The sequence below is a fragment of the Stenella coeruleoalba genome (assembly GCF_951394435.1).
Source record: "Stenella coeruleoalba genome assembly, chromosome: 13".
Taxonomy (NCBI): Eukaryota; Metazoa; Chordata; class Mammalia; order Artiodactyla; family Delphinidae; genus Stenella; species Stenella coeruleoalba.
Window position 1 is genome coordinate 10,152,957 of NC_137159.1, and position 16,883 is coordinate 10,169,839.

Sequence of the window (16,883 nt, forward strand, 5' to 3'; positions counted from 1 at the left end):
ACCTCCTCCAGGCAAAAAGGAATTTTGCTGGCAGATGGCCCTTCAACTCAAGCTGCACCTCTTCCCAGAATCTCCAGCCTGCTAACCTACCCCATTAGAGTTTGGACATGCAAAGCCTTCACTATCACATAAGCCAATTTCTTAAATTTATCTATCTCTCTATCTATCTATCTACGTATGTTGGTTCTATTCTCTGGTGAACCCTGACTAATTCTCCGATCTTCCGTTCCCGTTCCATCCAAGTCCTTGACCATGAAGCCAAACCATTAGCAACTGATCATGAATCAATGACCAGTAGATTCAAACTTCTGCTAATCTACTGCTCCAGAAAATCAAATAGGCTGCCCAAGTTCTATCCACAGGGAGGATTTTTCTTTACCATTGACCTTCAGGGTCATCCTTGAATGAAATGGTCATGCTGCAGCTTATAACTTTTGGGAGGTATCAGCATCATATCATGCAGACCCATCTTTAAATTGTGCTTAGTCTTTTCATCCTCAGTAAACTGATCCTAAAGAATATCCCAGGAAGCCTCAGTCACGGGTTGAGGCAGAGGAGGCAGCGTGACTGGAGTTGGTTCAAAGGAACCTGAGCCACCTGCTCCTATAACTTAATTGTACCTCTCACACCTGCTGAAGCTCAGCCTCTTCTCTACTGCTTCCACTGACGACAGATTGCTGCTGCACATCCAACCTTCTGGGTAGGGGGTCCGACAACACCCAGGTTGCTCCGGAAAGCTCAGGCCCCACGGCCACTTGATAGCCCATGGCTAGGTGTTCAGTCTCTATCAAAGCCCAAGAGCAAGCCAGAGCTGTTTCTCGAAAGGAGAGTAGATATCTCAGAAGAGGGTATGGACAGGCTCCACAGTCCTAGTGTCCGACGTGTGACTTCCCACCCTGATTTGCCGTAAACACTGCAGCTATCAGATGACCCCTTCCCCAGCCACTGTCTGATTGCAAGTGCACAAGAGACCTTGAACCGGAATCACTATGGGATGTGATGATAGTCCACTACGGCTTTGCAGCGATAACAGCCCACATCAGCCCCCTCGGCTGGTTCCCTGCATCCACTCGGTCTCCTCCAGTCTGGTGTCCAGTTTCACTCAGAGGGGGATTTTCAAAACACTCATGTGACAGCACCCTTATCAGTGGCTTCCTGTTCTCAGGACCAGGCCGAAGCCTTCAGGGGACCTTGCCCCCTGCCTGCGTCTCCGTCCTGCTGCCCTCCCCGCTTTACCCGCATTTGCACCCACGATCCGGGCTCTGGCCTCATCAACCCAGCCCCTGATTCTGGGCAGGGCTGTCTCCCCACCCTTCCAACCCTTTACCTGACTCACTCCTACTCATCTGTCAATGAAAAAATAATCAGTTGATCTAAGAAAGAAATGGGAAATTTTATTTGAGCCAAATTGAGGACTATAACCCAGGAACAACAACTCAGAACAAAATGCATTTCCATTCTTTATACCCTCCTTCCACTGAAAACACGCCTCGCATTTCCCTTGCATATTGAAATGCTTCCCTGATTATTTTAGTAGCTTTATTACATATGTTATAATTCTTAACCTTAAAACCTTAACCTCTAGAGAAAACCAAGAAGTAATTGTGAACTGTTTGTCATATCAGGATTTCCTGATTGGCACTTATGAATGTATTTTATAACCTCTAGAAACATATACCTTCTCATAGAATTTCTTTCTTCAATGTGATACAAGAATTGGCGGGCTTTGGATTATTTCTGGAGCCAGACCTCTGGCCCTATAAAGGCTAAATTTGTAAAACAAAGATAGTTGTTTTTTTTTTTTTTTTTTTGCGGTATGCGGGGCTCTCACTGTTGTGGCCTCTCCCGTTGCGGAGCCTGTACAGGCTCTGGACGCGCAGGCTCAGCGGCCACGGCTCACGGGGCCCAGCTGCTCCGCGGCATGTGGGATCTTCCCGGACCGGGGCATAAACCCGTGTCCCCTGCATTGGCAGGCGGACTCTCAACCACTGCGCCACCAGGGAAGCCCAGGATAGTTGTTTTTAATTCCTCAATGAATTGGGTGGCCTCCTCAACTATAGCAAAGTACTGACATACCCATTCACCTATGCTGGAATGTTTTACTTTCCCTCATTTAGCTTAAGGGAAAAGCCTCCTCTCCCTCAAAAAAGAATTCCTATCAGGCTCTAAACTTCAGCTATGGTCAGTTTATTCAGACCGGTGGCCTCTCACTTTGGTAATCCATTTACAAACACTTTTGTGGAGCCTCCCTGGGTTTAAGAAGTTCTTTAAACAAACTGTGGCCCCTGGTTCGGCCTTTGATCTGAAGAGATTTGCCTACAGCCGCAGGTGGTTCCATTTCTAAAGGTAATGATTTAATAGGGCCTTCTGAGTGGAAAGGCAATTCAGACGGAAGATTGAGGACCCCCGATAAAGGAAGATAGAGGGGAGCAGTAGAGTTTTAGGCACCTTTTATACCATTAATCTTCGATTAGCCTGTACAAGTCTTTCAGTGAGGCTAGTTGGGAATTCTGAGGCCTTTGGGGGCTTCTGCATACCAATTTAAAAAGGTACAACAATTTAAGATGAGAGCTCCCTAAAATTTCAGCCATTTAGCTGTTTCTCCACTTCAAAGGATCCAAGGAGCTAGCCCTACAAATATTTTTCCTTGCTAACCTAATTTTAGAAAAGTGAAAAGCACTTACCACTGTTGTTTCCGGTAGACCCTGCAGGCGCAGATCCAGAACACTGCCGGCTTTAACTGTGCGCTCAAAATTGTTTTGGAGTGCCCAGAGAACCCCATCTTGGCCATTTTAGGGCCCGATTTCCTTTAGTTCCCAATTAAGTACTTGCAAGTATATATAAATCCAGGGGTATTCCCATAGGTGGCTGTTTGCATGGAAGCTGTCTGGCCTTTGAGGCCCAATTTCCCAGTATTAATTTTGCGGCCTAATTCAGATACGAGTTACGATCTGAACAACTTTCTGAGGACAGTGTGGTGGATTGCGTGTGTGCTGAGGAGTTACCCTTGGGTCAGTTGGACACTTACATGGCCTGGTTTCTCCCTGGTGCTGCCAGAGCTGCTCCAGGTCTTTGCTCAAACCTGCCAACCCCACCTTTAGCCGGAGTTAATGTCAACCTTTAAGTTAAAGGGTCCAGAGATAAGAAAGGAAGCTACAAACAAACCCCAGGTGGAACCAGCTGGGACCACAAGAGGGTGATGAATCTGACCTCCAACACACCCTGAGTCTCATTACATGTTGATTTCACTACTTTAGCATATTAAATGACACAGCTGGACCAAAAAAGGCTAAAAAGGGGGTGGAGAAAGCACTGCCCCTTCCCCAGTAGACTAATGCATATGCCTTCCCATTATTAGCCTCCTCCCTCCTCCCTTTGCTTTATTTTTTTCAATTAAACCCCTCTCACCAGGTGGGCGGGAAGTTGATCTATGAACTTAGTTCCTGCTTCTCCAGTCTTTGGCCACTGAATGCAGCTTGTGCTGTGTCCATCTCAGCTTAGGTTTCCTTATTTGCCTACTTGAACCCTAAGGGAAAAAGAACCCTCCCCTGCAGAGGCAGAGAGCCTCGGCCAGGCTAGGGCCCAAGCAGGGTCCATACGACTTAATTCAGTAAGAGTGTGACAGCCTAAAACTGTCAGGGGTGCTCGGAGCGCTAGGTTACCAGCCTCTGTCTCGCCGCCCGGACCAGCCGTATTTACTTACGGTTTGACTGGGTCTCCCTTATTCTTCAGAGCTGAAGAATTCAGCCTCTCATTTCAGTAGCAAAAGTTTTGTTCAGACCATATACCAACTCATTTTGTTTTTCGATTTAAGCCCATTTTAACAAAAAGCCCCCTATGTTTCCCTGGACCTCTTACCCAAACCCCCTAGGTCCTGCTTAAGAAATGCACGGGTGCCCCTTAAGACTCCAAGTCTTAAGCGAAGCAGCTCAAAATTTTCAGGATCATCACTCAAACAATGAGATCCGGATATGAGGAGAACTCCCCGGCACACCTGAGGAGTACCGAGAAGCCGGTGGGGCTCAATGGGCCATGCTGGTTCTGGTTCCGGGTAAACTCCAGGTGCCCTCTGGCAGGTGTCTCTGATATCCTGCCGGCTACGTCATGCATATCAATGAAAAACTTAGTCGATCTAAGAAAGAAATGAAAATTTTTATTCGAGTCAAATGGAGGATTATAACCTGGGAACAGCATCTCAGAAAGCTCTGAGAACTGTTCCACTCATTAGAAGTCAACGCATAGTTCTATCAGTTTTTTGAGGCAGAGGGCTGGACATTAAATGACACGTTATTGACAGTTTACACAGTCCAGACCTAAGCGTCATCGTGGCCCCTTACAAGATCAAGAAGGAATGTTATCTTTTAAGGAATAGTCTTGTTGGTGCTATAAGAATGTTGCTCAGGCCGGCTGAGGCACCCCACACTGCCAGCCAGCACAGCTGCTTCAAAGAGATTTTGACCCTGGTGCCGTAGAGAGCTGGCCCTTGACCCTGCAGGCTCAGGGCCTGAGACACCCACACCCCCGCCTCCCTTCTCCCCCACCAGGCTGTCGCCGTGGCGTCCTTCCCTATGACCTTCAGTGCAGCAGCCTTACTTATCAATCCCCTCCCCCTGTGCCACCCGTCTTGGGTGCCCGTCTTGTGGGGGGCTCCAGGGGGGAATGCTTGCAAGATGTCCACAGCCAGGCAGGGGAGACAGCGCCGGGTGTGCCGGCCCCTGGCCCCCCTTCCTTCGGGGCCCGCTGGAGTCTGCCAAGCACGTTCACCACCCACAGCCTGACGTTAGTGGCCGTAGCAGTCGAGAATTTTTCAGCTGAAAGTACCAGTCAACCCAGTTTTAACTGGCTTCGGGGGGGAGGGTCACTAATCCTATTAGTGACTCTTATGACTGAAGAGTCTAGAGACTGGGGAGTGGGGGGTTGCTTAAGGTGCAGTTTGATTTTGAGCTCAAGGGCTGACCCCCCACCCCCCACCCCAGTCTTGTTTTCTTCCTCTTCACCCCTCAGTCAGGCCATCTTCTGCACTGGCTGCATTCCCATGCCTCCTCATAGTGGCAAAACGGCAACAACAGCTCCAGGACTCACCCCTCAGCTTCAGATAGTGAGGGAGCAGCGTCTTTCCCCAGCATTCCCAGCACAGGTCTCCCTGGGCCTCATCAGCTGCAATCAGGTTGGCTGCCCGCCCCCCCGCCAGCCACTGTGACTGGGGAGTAGGGGGGTGGGTAATGCACCAGTTGACTTGGGCCTGGTCTTGGAGGTCGGGTGGACCCCAGGACTGCACGGATAGACAGTGGAAGAGGGACCCTCGGGCGCTGCCAGGAGAAGAGGGAGGATGCTGCGGAGGCAGAAGACTGATGTCCAATCAGCTGACCTTCCTCATTGCCCCCATGGCGCCCACATCGGTGGGAGAGAAGCTCCCAAAGGCCTTTTCTTGCCAGGGGAATGGAGGAGGCCATGTCAGGCAGGGGGATGGGCAGACATAGATCCTGCAACCACAGGGGTTCAATAATGTGCAAAGCCAGCCAAGAAAGCTGGACAGAGGGAGCCCTGTGCCCGGGTCGCGGTGTCAGAGCAAAGACAGGTAGGGCTGGGGCAGGAGAGTTAGAGGGAAGGTGGGCTTTCCTGCTAGAGGAACAGACGGAACAAAAAGGCACAGCCCGGTTCTAAGGCTGGCGGCCCTTGGCAGTCGGGGCAGCTGTCAGGGGGCGATCTGTGGGTCGGATGGTTCCCCGGGCTGCTACCACCACCCAAGAAAGGGCCGTGATCAGATGCCTGCTCAGGAGGCCCTGAATCCTTTCCAGCGCCACACCGGGCCTTCCTGCCAGGCCCACTCCCATTACACGGTCCCTCCAGGACCTCGCGGCTCTGGCCAATGGCTAAGTAGTTTCTTCCAGTTGCCCTCATCTTGGCTGGCTCTGGTTCCAGCCCACAGACACTGCTCCCTGTGCAGATTGGGCCCTGACTCTACCCCGCTCTCTTCTTCAGTCTCTGAACCACAGAGCTCGCTCTGCAGGCAGCTAGAGTCTGCACATTCTCTGTTCAAAGTCCACGCGATTATAGCTGATCACGTGAAACCGGAGCTGGCTGGCCTCTGGTGCTCCCCTAACCCGAAGGGCCAGGGCCCCTGTGAATTGGCGAGAGGGCTAGGAGGGGGCCCAGGACCCACTTTGGGTTGGCAACTGTGTCCAGCTCAGTGGACTCTGTGTGTGTGCCTGTGGAATCATTACTTGATATAATTTTCTGAGGGAAAACCAAGTGGAGAATGAGGCTGGAATATGAAAGTGTCTTTGAGGTCTTGAAAGAAATGACAAGTAGCTTCCCTTCCAGGTCGGTTTTGGGGGATGGTGTGTGTGTGGGGGGGTGACCCTAGGGCAAGAAATTGGTGACAAGGCTGGTGTGTGGTACCGTCGCCCCCTGGTGGTCAACGGGAAGCAAAGCACTTGGACCCAGAGGTTTTGCCTCCAGGGAACCTGAGGCCGTAAAGTTTGTAACAAGGGCCTTCCTCCATAGGTCTTTGTGAGAATGAAGGGATCAAGCCAGGCCCACGGGATGCTCAGCTCTTACTCCTGGCCCTGGGCAGGTCAGTGAGGCCACACAGTGAGGGGTGGTGGGAGGGTGGGGTGTGTGGACAGCCTTAGCCAGCTGGCCCCCACATGGGCCTTGGGGTTACCAGGGCAACTGGGGACCATCACAGATTCATTTGCAGCACCTGGAAACTCCTTCCGAAAGGTCTGTCCTTTCTCTGGTGGCTTATTGATACGAATCACCCCTCTACAGAGAGGCTAGGAAATCATCATCATCATCATAACGATCCTATCAGAGATTCTTCTGCTCATTTTACAGATACGGCAACCGAGGCTCAGCCAGGTAAAGACATGCTTAAGGTGAGACAGGAAGCCCCGCCGTGAAATGGGCGGCTCAGTGCTGACACCTGGCCTGGGGCCACCCGCCTGGGTCCAAGTCCTGGCTCCACTCTTCAGTGGCTGAGGGGGCCCCAACATCTTTCAGCCCAGCTTTCCCAGCTGTGCCCAACAGGCTGTGGCCACGGCAAAGGTCCTCAGCACAGTGGCCAGCCTGTGCAAACGCAGGACATCCCATCCCAGGCAGCAAGGTCAGGGCTCCCTTGCCTGGACTGTGCCAAGGCCCTGGGGCTCCGGTAGACTGGAGCCTTCGGTGTGTCTGGTGGTGGAAGGGGGCTCCCGCCATCTATCCTCCCGGTTACTGATGACACACCCATCAGCCGAACAGTGGAGGTGACGTCACATGGCCTGGGCGCTGGCCCTTGAAGCACTAGCAGACCCCTCAGAACCTCCGTCTCCCCATCCCTGAGTTGGGGAACCCCTTCCTCTCCTCCCCTCAGCTTCCCACTTCTTGCCCCTCCTCTAGCATAACCCTCACTGACCCAGGAAAGGAAGACGTCTTCAGGCAAATTCTGCTTCTGCCCTGTGACCTGCACCCTCCAGCCAAGGGGACACGCAGAAACGACTTCCTGGAACTGGCAGAGAAATGACTTGGGAACGAAATACAAGTGGCACCTCAAGGAGTCACCCTACCTCGTGGCTCTGTGTACAGGCTGCAGGGCTGGAGCTTCTCATAAATGCTTCCCAACCGCGGGCATCTCTTCTTCGCTCCGCCTTCACTGATAGCACACTGGGAACTTGAAATTGAGCGTGGAAATCGGCAAACGCTACAATTCGGGGAATGTTAAACATTTACCAGTGTGGCACTGGGCAGAGGCCATGCCTCATAGCGGGGATGGGAGGGGCTGGACCAAATTTCAGAGTCGGGATAAAGCCAACAAGAGTCCCTCTCCTTTGTCAAGTTTATTTTATTAAAATATACAGGACTGAATATTGGTGGGCGCTGAGAACAGGCACCACCCGCCTAGGCTGCTTCCAAGGGAGACACTTTCTGCCATGCAGACAAGCGGCCAGTTTGCATCCCAGAGTGGGAGCCAGACCCCTCCTGGTTGGACGTACAGCCAGTCTGGCCCAAGGCCGGGGTGGGCAGGGCATGGTGGTGACCCTCTCCTTTGGCCTTGGCCCCTGAGAAGCAAAGCCACACCAGCTGCGAGGGCTGGGCTGAGGGGGTGGGGATGGGGATGGGGGAGAATATCCCTGAGCCGGGGAAAGCTGATGCCCTCCTGGAGGAGGGGAGAGGGAGCCCCCAGTCAGACTGGAGATGGGTGTCAGTGCAACTCCAAGGGGGAGGACCACCTGTGTGTGGGTACCAAGGGGTCCCTGCGGCCGAGCCAGGCCAACCTCCATGGCCTCCGCCACCCTGCCCTTCCTCTGAGGGCCCTGCTCACCCTAGGGCCAGGCCTGAGCAGAGATGGGGTGGCAGCCGATGGAATGTATGCTTTGGGAATGTTCCTGGGACGGTCCGTACTGCCTGGGACTGGGTTTCTTCCTGGGGCGGCCTGGGCAGGCGGGAGCAGCCTCTGTCTCTCTCTCTCCTGGAAGTTTCTGTTGACCTGCCACCCGGTCTCTGGCCCCTTGGCCCTCATTGCTGGCGCTGGCTTCAGGCTGACGCCGGCCTCCATCCTCAGAGCAGAACCCAGCCAAGCAGAATCCCCGGGGTTTGTGCTTTTGAACGTTGGTGAGCTGGGATGGGCGGGGGGTGGGCTTCAAGCCCGCCACTGCTCTGAGGCACAGAACTGACCCTCCACAGAACCCTGGGGCCACCTGATGGGGGCTGGTGGCACCCAGCCCTCAGCCCAGCAGGAGGACATGGGCTCCCCTCGTGGGCTGCGGCCTGAGCTGCTGGGGGCGTTTGTGCTTTTTGTATGGGGTTTGGGGTGAGTCTGTGTGGAAGCACGGCTACAAGGCTCCAGGACCGTAACCAGGAAGAGGGGGCTCATCCAGGCTGCTGGGCTCAGGGAGATGGGGGCCAACAGGAAAGAGGGAGGGAGAAGTCCCTTCCCAGGCCTGCTCTGCCCGCCCGGGCTTCCTGGGGGCCAGGCTCTGAGCCATGTGACCTCTTCCCAGGACCCACAATGACCTGGGTGCCTGAGGGGTGTGGGCAGGCCCCCTGCTGCATCCCCACTGAGCCAGCCTGGGGGAGGGGAGGTGGAGTTGGCAGACGGTTCCCCTCAGGTTCCCCACCAAGAAACCCCCAGCTAGAAAGCCCCCTTCCTGGGGTGGAGGAGAACAGAGCCCACTGGTCCCTCACCACCGGGGCTCCCACCAGCTCAGTGGACCGGCTGGCGTCCTGGGACCCAGGGAAACATTTCCAAGAAGGAGCTGCCTCTAATTACCACCTCTTTCCTAGTCTGAACTCCCTTGACCCCCAGCTGCCCCTCCGGGGTCCTGGGGTCAGAGCCATCCTGGAAGTGTAGTCAGTGGGCAGGGAGTGGCTTGGGGAACGAGAAGGCCAGAGCAGTCTTCGGAGCCTGGCCCCTGTGTGGTGGGAAAGGAGGGTGGCAGAAAGGAGGGGCGAGTGGGCTCCCACGGGAGCGGCCTTTGCTCTAGAGCCTGGACCCTCCTTGGCAGGGGAGGCAACACACAGCGGCCAGTGGCCTGAAGACATGGCTCTTTCAGCTGCCCACTCGGAGGCCTGGGAGGGGGCTGGTGGGAGCTGTGTGGTTTTCATCACCTGGACCCAGGTCCCAGCCAGACTCAGCCCCTCCCTAACCTTTGTCCCCCCACACCTGCGAGCCCAGAGGAAGGATGTGCGTGTGCGTGTGCGTGTGCGTGTGTGTGTGTGTGTGTGTGTGTGTGCAGCAAACTATTCACTTTGTGCAAATATATTAGAAACAAGTTTCTCCTGGAGGCTGCTCCTGGCATCTTTGGGGCAGAGGTGGTAACAGCCACTCAGGGACACCCCTCGCCCACAAGCATCCTAGATGACGTTCTCGAACAGCTGCATGGAACTCATGATGTTCTCGTCCTGCATCGAGAGAGGACGAGAGGCCTGGTCAGCTCCGGGCTAGCAGGGCCCAAATCCAATGTCACTGTGAGCAGATTCTCGTCAGGGACCTGGAACCCTCCAGGGACTCTGCCTGTCTCACTGGGCGAAGGGGGAGCTGTCAGGCACAGCCTGTCTCCAACCCCATGGCCTGATGGTCAGGCCGTCTGGGAGCTGTTAACTCACTGATGGACCAAGCCGTCCCACCCCCGGCTGAGCGCCCAGATGGAGGCCGGGGGCACCCGAGGGGCCGCCCGGGGGGTGAGGCCGACGGCCGAGGCCAGCGGAGGCCCGGCGTCCTGGCCCCTGAAGGCGCTCTGCATGGGAGTGTCAGCAGCAATGCGGGGGCTCCAGGCTCCTTCCCCAGTGTGACCCTGTCCTGAGGGCTCCACGTCTCTCCCCTCTGAGGGGAGCCGCTGAGGGACGTGTGCCCGGCTGGGCTGTGGGCTGGCAGGGGCAGGACACCGGGGTCCCCAAGCCCTGACGCCGCCTACCTTCTGACAGGTCTCCAGGAACTCATCAATGGTCACCACCCCATCCTGATTCCGGTCCATTTTCTGCAAGTCAAGCCACGCCCTCAGTGAGTCTGTGTCCCACCAGGCCGGCCCCTGCCCCAGGCCTGAGGACGTGCCAGGGGGCGGGTGGTGGGCTCCTTCCACCCCAACCCGTCCCCTCTGTCCTCTCCCCGGGATCCAGGCCACGTAAAGTGCCCTCTCCAGCCACGTCCACCACGCGGCCGACCTCTCTGGGGTCTCCCCAGTCTGTCCCCCACCCCGGACACTTTCCAGCAGCTCTCCCGGGCTCCTGCTCCCCAGAAAGCAGCCCCGTGCTTGTCGGACCCCCTCACCTTGCTGACAGGCAGCCAGGGCAGGTGGAGCAGCTGAAGTCAGGATGGAGGCATGTCTAAAGGACCCCCAGCAAGTGGGAGGCGGAGCCCTAGCTCCGTCAGTCCCCACGGATACAAAGCAGTCACCCCAACCCTCTCCTCCTGCAGAGAGGTCCCTGGCGGAGCGGGGGGCAGCTCTTGGAAGGCATAAGAACACTGCTGGGGGGTGTCGGCGACCTTGGAATATGTGAGCCCCTGCCTGCTCTGAGACGCAGTTTGGCAGATCAGTGAGCGGGGATGGCTTTAATCGTTCCTTGGGATCCGGACAACCAGCCAGATGGGGGATGCAAGTTGAACCTCCTCGTGGGGGCGGGGAGGCCCACAGAGGGGAGTGGCAGGCCCAGGACTGCCCTAAGAGCGGAAGCCCCTTCCTCTTCCAGTTGCCCTTCCCCGCGCAGCCCGGGGCTGGAGCGCTCACCTGGAAGAACCTCTCCACGTGCTCCAGGGGCGCGTCCTCCCGCAGGATGGGGTAGGTGTGGCGGCCCATCATGTCATAGATGGACTTCATGATGGCCAGCATCTCCTGCAGGGGGGCCGGAGGGGCTGGCCTGAGCCTGGCTGTAAGGAGGTGGGGTGAGGGTTCGAGGGTCTGAGGGGAGGGGCTGCATCCAAGTGTGGGGGGCACCTCAGGGGCGGTGGTGAGTGAGTGGCCAGGGCTGTGGGAGCTGGAGAGAGGCGAGCTCACCCTCACCCAGTCCACTCAGCGCAAGCTTCTATCTCTCCAAGAGCAGTTGGAGCTAGATTTTTAATGCAATCTCCAGAATTTGAAACGGTAGCAACTATTTCAGAGACAGAAAAATGTTTGGGCCAGACGAAGCCAGACTGTGGGCCTGTGTGGTCAGGCACCCCCCTGCTCCCGTCTGCACCCTGCCTTAAGGGACCACACTGCTCTCCCTCAATTGGTGGGAGCCAAGGCCAGCTCCCACCCCTGCTCCCAGCTTCTCCACTTGTGTCTCCCTCGGGACCTCTCCATAAGAAAGGATGATCCAGGACACCTGTTGAACGGGATCGAGACACGTGGTGAGAGGCACCAAAGCTCCACGTCCCCTGCACCCAGGTATCCAGGCCTGAGAGCCCGGGAGAGGAGGAGAGGTCCTGGCTGCTGTCCCCTCCAAGGCCAGGCTGTGAGCTGTGTCTCTGGCCAGGGAGCGGGGACAGGAAGCCAGGGCAGCAGGAGAGAGGAGGAGAGAGGCTGGGGATATAGAGCAGTGGGGTGGAGGGCAGACAGGTCACTCCCAGCCTCCCCAGCCACCCCCGTACCTCTTTGGTGATGTAGCCATCCTTGTTAATGTCATAAAGGTTAAAGGCCCACTTGAGTTTCTCGTGGACTGTTCCTCGCAGGAGGATGGAGAGACCAACCACAAAGTCCTGTGGAGGAAGGGGAGGGGGAGGAGTGACGGTCCAGCGCTCAGATTCTATTTCCAGTTCGCGGTGTGGCTTCCACTGAAATTCACACCTGTATAGGTGAGGCACCTCCATCACAGAGCGGGCAGATGGTGTCCATCAGGTCAATACAGTGTGAGTGTGAGTGTGTGTGTGTGCGTGTGCCTGTGAGTGTGCATGTGAGTGTGCATGTGTGTGGCGGGGATGGCACAGTGGCTGGAACTGATCATCTCAAATAAAGACACTCAAACGTATGGTGTCTTAGACCCATTTAATGCATTGCCACTGACAGAGAAGGCCTCGGGGTGCTCCTTTAATGAAGGGGGTGCTCTATTTTCACTTTACCAAGTGTCTGCGTGTCAAGCTGCTTAAAAACTTACAGCTTAAAAACTAAACTAACAGTGCTCAGTTCTGGGGTCATGCTATACCTGTGTGCAGTCACAGGTGTGACAGACAGTTTATTACTAATGTGAATGAACGTTCGAATGGCTTCCGTGTGAAAACTTCAACTGTTTTTTTATAACAGTTGGTAGGAAGCAAGTCTTTCCTGCCCCTTCCAGAAGGTTTGCAGGTTAAGCCCTCCCTGCCCCGTGGGGTCCTTTCAGGCTGCTCCGAAAGAAGGGGAGCAGAGAAGGGCTGTCTATGGGGGGGAATGGAGGACAAGCAGGGAGGGACAGGGCTTTGCACCACGGGGCTTGGTCCCACTCAAATTTTATTTTATTTTTTAATTTTTTATTTATTTATTTTTAATTTTAAAATTTTTTTATTATTATTATTTTTTGCAGTACGCGGGCCTCTCACTGTTGTGGCCTCTCCCGTTGCGGAGCACAGGCTCCGGACTTGCAGGCTCAGTGGCCATGGCTCACGGGCCCAGCCGCTCTGCGGCATGTGGGATCCTCCCGGACCGGGGCACGAACCTGTGTCCCCTGCATCGGCAGGCGGACTCTCAACCACTGCGCCACCAGGGAAGCCCTCAAATTTTATTTTTTATCTTTTTGGCCACGCCATGTGGCTTGCGGGATCTTAGTTCCCTGACCAGGGATCGAACCCAGGCCCCAGCAGTGAAAGCGCTGAGCCCTAACTCCTGGACCGCCAGGGAATTTCCCCCACTCAAATTTTAGATTTTCTGGATTAGAGGAAGCCTGTATCATGAGAAAGGAAGACTAAGGGAAACAGAGAAAAGCAGTCTGGATGAAACAAAAAATTATTCCAGGAGAAAAAAATACTTAACATAAACTATTAGATTCAGAGATTAGATATCTGGCATCCCTACAATAAGAATAGGATGCTATAAAAAAGGAATACTTGGGAACAAAAAAGAGCTCTTGGGAATTAAAAATGAGAAAGCAAAATGACAGACTCAGAAGAAGGGCTGGAAAAGCACGTGGAATCTTCCATAAAGCAGCGTGAAAAGGCAGAGCTGGAAAATAGGATAGAAAGGCGGATAATGAGAGGTCCACTCCAGAGGGACCGAAACTTGACCAGCTGGAGTTCCAGGAAGAGCCGGAGGAAACGGAGGGAAGCGTGTCCAAGAGGCAATGAAGGGGAAGACTGAGTGTTCAGGTCCTGCCGAGGACCTAACGATGCGGGGAAACAGCCCACGGTGTGACCTGCAGGCACGTATCACGAGACACTTCAGAAAACGGGTGCAAGGACAGGATCCTACAAGCTTCCAGAGAGGAAAACAAAACCAAACAGAAACAACAACAACAATAACAAGATCAGGTCCTGTACGCAGGGTCGGGAATCAGCAGGACGGCTTCCGCCGTGGCTCTGGTCCCACACAACAGATCAGGCAAGAGTGAGAATGGAACGAAGTCACTTCCGGGCGTTCAAAGGCTCAGAAATTACCTCCCACGTACTCTTCTGTAGGAAACTCCTGCAAGACATGCTTCTGAAAAGAGAGAGTAAAGCAAGGGAGAAGAAGATGAAGGATTCCAGAACCAGGAGACCCAACCCAGGAGAGAGGGGAAGAGAGAGGGCACCCAGCACCAGGACGATGGAGCTGGTCGAAGGCTAGGGAGATGCCCGTTCAGATGACTGGAGGACGGCGTTGAATCACTGATGAGGTCACGGACACCAGGCAGATGACAAATCGGGACCACAGTGAACTGAAGGCAAAATAAAAATGTGTGCAGGGAAGGGGGACGTAATCACAGTTCACTGCAAGGCTCATCTGGGGAACAAATTCACATCACGAGTAAACCGAGAGCGCTTATCCAATCTGAACTCCATCGTCCTGGAAAGCCAGGGGACGGCAAAGGCGTGTGTGCAGAAGACCCAACTCCCCACCCGTGCAGGGAGTCAACGGGCAGCATCTAAAGCTGGGCAGTCGGGACGGAGCAATAACACGATGCTATTAGGCGACAAGAAGACAGAGTGACAATCGGCTAAAAGAAGGGAGGTAGTTGCTTCTTCGGGTATATCTGGGGGGTGGTACCTGCTGTTGTTCCAAAGCACATCCTGTAAGTCTACTGGAGCCTGAAAGTCCTGTGTGTGTATAAGTGAAGAAAATAAAGATGTACGAAGGGAGAAACAGTGTGATATTTCTCATGTGCCTGAGTTTGAGGAATGCCAACCACTGAAGCTGAGCTCGCGTGTGATTTACAGAAGTAGTGAAGAGGCAGCGCATTCCTGAAGCCACATCACGCCTCTTTCCTGGGGTCTGACGGGCTTTCCCAGTGGGAAGCAAAGGCTCGGACTCCTAAGCTGGGCACCAGGGAACGAGTGGGTCCCGCACAGGACCCACTCTTCCCGTGTGGGCATGGGGGAACCCCGGCACCACTGTCCTCCCATCCAGTCTCCTCAGACGCCGTGTAGCCACACTCAGCCACACTCAGGACCGTCCCTACTCGGCGTCCCTTAGCGGGTGTGTAGGATGATAGGGACGGTGCTAGGAGAGAGGTGGGTCGGAATGTCCCCTGCGAGACCACTGGCCCGTCCCCAGTCACACACAGAGGACCCCAAGTCTAGCCAGCCCACGTCCAGGTGCTGGTTCTACATTTCCAGCCGCACACAGCACAGCTTCACGTGGGACTGCCGCTTGTCGGAGCTCCTTGGTCTCAATGCCGAGGCGTATGAAGCCCATCGTATCCACAGCCCCTGCTCTGTGCTGTCCCTGAGCGGCTCCTCAGTGACACGGGCTGGGACAGCCCAGAGCGCAGAGCAGGAGCTCAGTGTGGGGCGGGGGTGATTAGATCACGGGGCTGCAAGCCTTCCCGAGGGTACTGACCACAGCCATCATCTGGCCAGTGGCACAGGAAGCGAGTTACTGCAGGGGCAGGTAATGGACAGGGCAGCCACCAGGCCTGAGGTTTGCTTGTTCTGCCGTCTACTTACTCTTTCAGGTGAGGGCAGGGAAGTTACAATATTTCACCATGTCAATAAACTCGAATTAACATGTATGTGTATTATCCCAAGAATATACACAAAGGATGGGATCATTGTAAATATTGATAAGCTGACCTGACTTTCTGTTTTAAGAGCACGTTGAGAGGTTTGGTCTGAGGGAGCGAGGAGGGCTGAGTGTCTCCCCCCAACCCCTCTGGATCCTTCCTGACCACAGGGATCCCCACCCATGGTGCACCCAGGATCAGGCCCTGCCCGTTGGAAGGCCCCTGGGAGATACACGGCCCCCTCCCTTCCTGAAAAAGGCCTCCTAGAGCAGAGCATTGATGTCAAGATGCCGAAGGTGAACAAACAAGAAGGTCCCCAAGGTAAGCAAGCCTCCCCATAAGAAATCGGAGGAATTAATTTCAAGAGGGAGAAGCATGACCTTCTGAGAAGGTGCCTAGCAGAAGGGGGTCAGGTCAGCGCCCCTGCGCAGCCACTGACAGCACCTCCCCAACAAAGACCCACCATCGACCCCCTTAAAGGGACCACGGTGAGAGAGGCGACCACGGGAGGGGGATGGAGACCTTCCTGACACCCGCCGCCATGCGGGGGCCCTGCTAAGCTGTCTGGTCATCTGATTCCTGAACGAGAAACCATCACCGAAGTCCCTGTTGGGTCCGTCACACAACTGCTTCTCACACTTCATTCCCAGGAGCCTCGGGCACCTCTTAAAGGACACACAGGGGTGGGACCAGGGAAGGAAAATGGATTTTCCCTGTTTACTCCTTTGTACTGATTGAATTTTTACCACGTGCAGGCAAAACTGAAAACAAAAAGGCTGAAAACACTATAAGCTCACAAATCCACTAAGGGTGTGGCCCGGGGAAGGTGAGACCCCTGTGGTCACAGAGCTGGCGGTGGCCTTGGGCTGCCCCACCCCGGCCGAGGGTCAGCGAGCGGGCCTGCTGGAGCGATAAGGGAAGCTGAGAAGCATCTTGAGTTATTATTACCCCAGCTGGCACAGGGGCTTTCTCTCTCACTTTCCCGTCAGCCGCCCTTGGCCTTGGAAGCCGAGCTGGGGGGTTATCGATCAAGCCTGGCTCTCAGCAAGGTTTTCCTCTCCGAAGAGGTTTCAGCTTTTCTCCTGCAGCTATTTTTAGGGGCCTGGGCTCCACAGCGGGGGCCTCAGTGGAGCCCACGTGCTGCCCACACAGAACCCAGGTGGGGCCCTCCTGGGGGCAGGCGGCTGGGGCGGGGGTAGGACAGGCAGGCTCGCTCACGGTGCTGCTGGGACGACCCCCGAGACTGCTCGGGCCGGGATGCTCTGCCTGTTTTCGGGCAAGGGGCTAAGTTCCAGGGCGGGGTGCCCGGATCCCCT

General features: G+C 55.2%; 1 protein-coding gene across 1 annotated transcript in view; it reads right to left on the minus strand.

Moving 5' to 3' along the window:
- Window positions 1-7,753: 7,753 nt before the first annotated feature.
- Window positions 7,754-16,883, minus strand: part of KCNIP3 (potassium voltage-gated channel interacting protein 3) — a gene marked incomplete at its 5' end in the record, with an annotated part of 90,208 nt that continues 81,078 nt past the window's right edge. The window contains 4 exon segments of the mRNA XM_079940427.1: window positions 7,754-9,885; window positions 10,398-10,460; window positions 11,208-11,312; window positions 12,050-12,157. Of these exon segments, the coding sequence (XP_079796553.1) occupies window positions 9,838-9,885; window positions 10,398-10,460; window positions 11,208-11,312; window positions 12,050-12,157 (324 nt within the window). The 3' untranslated portion in view covers window positions 7,754-9,837.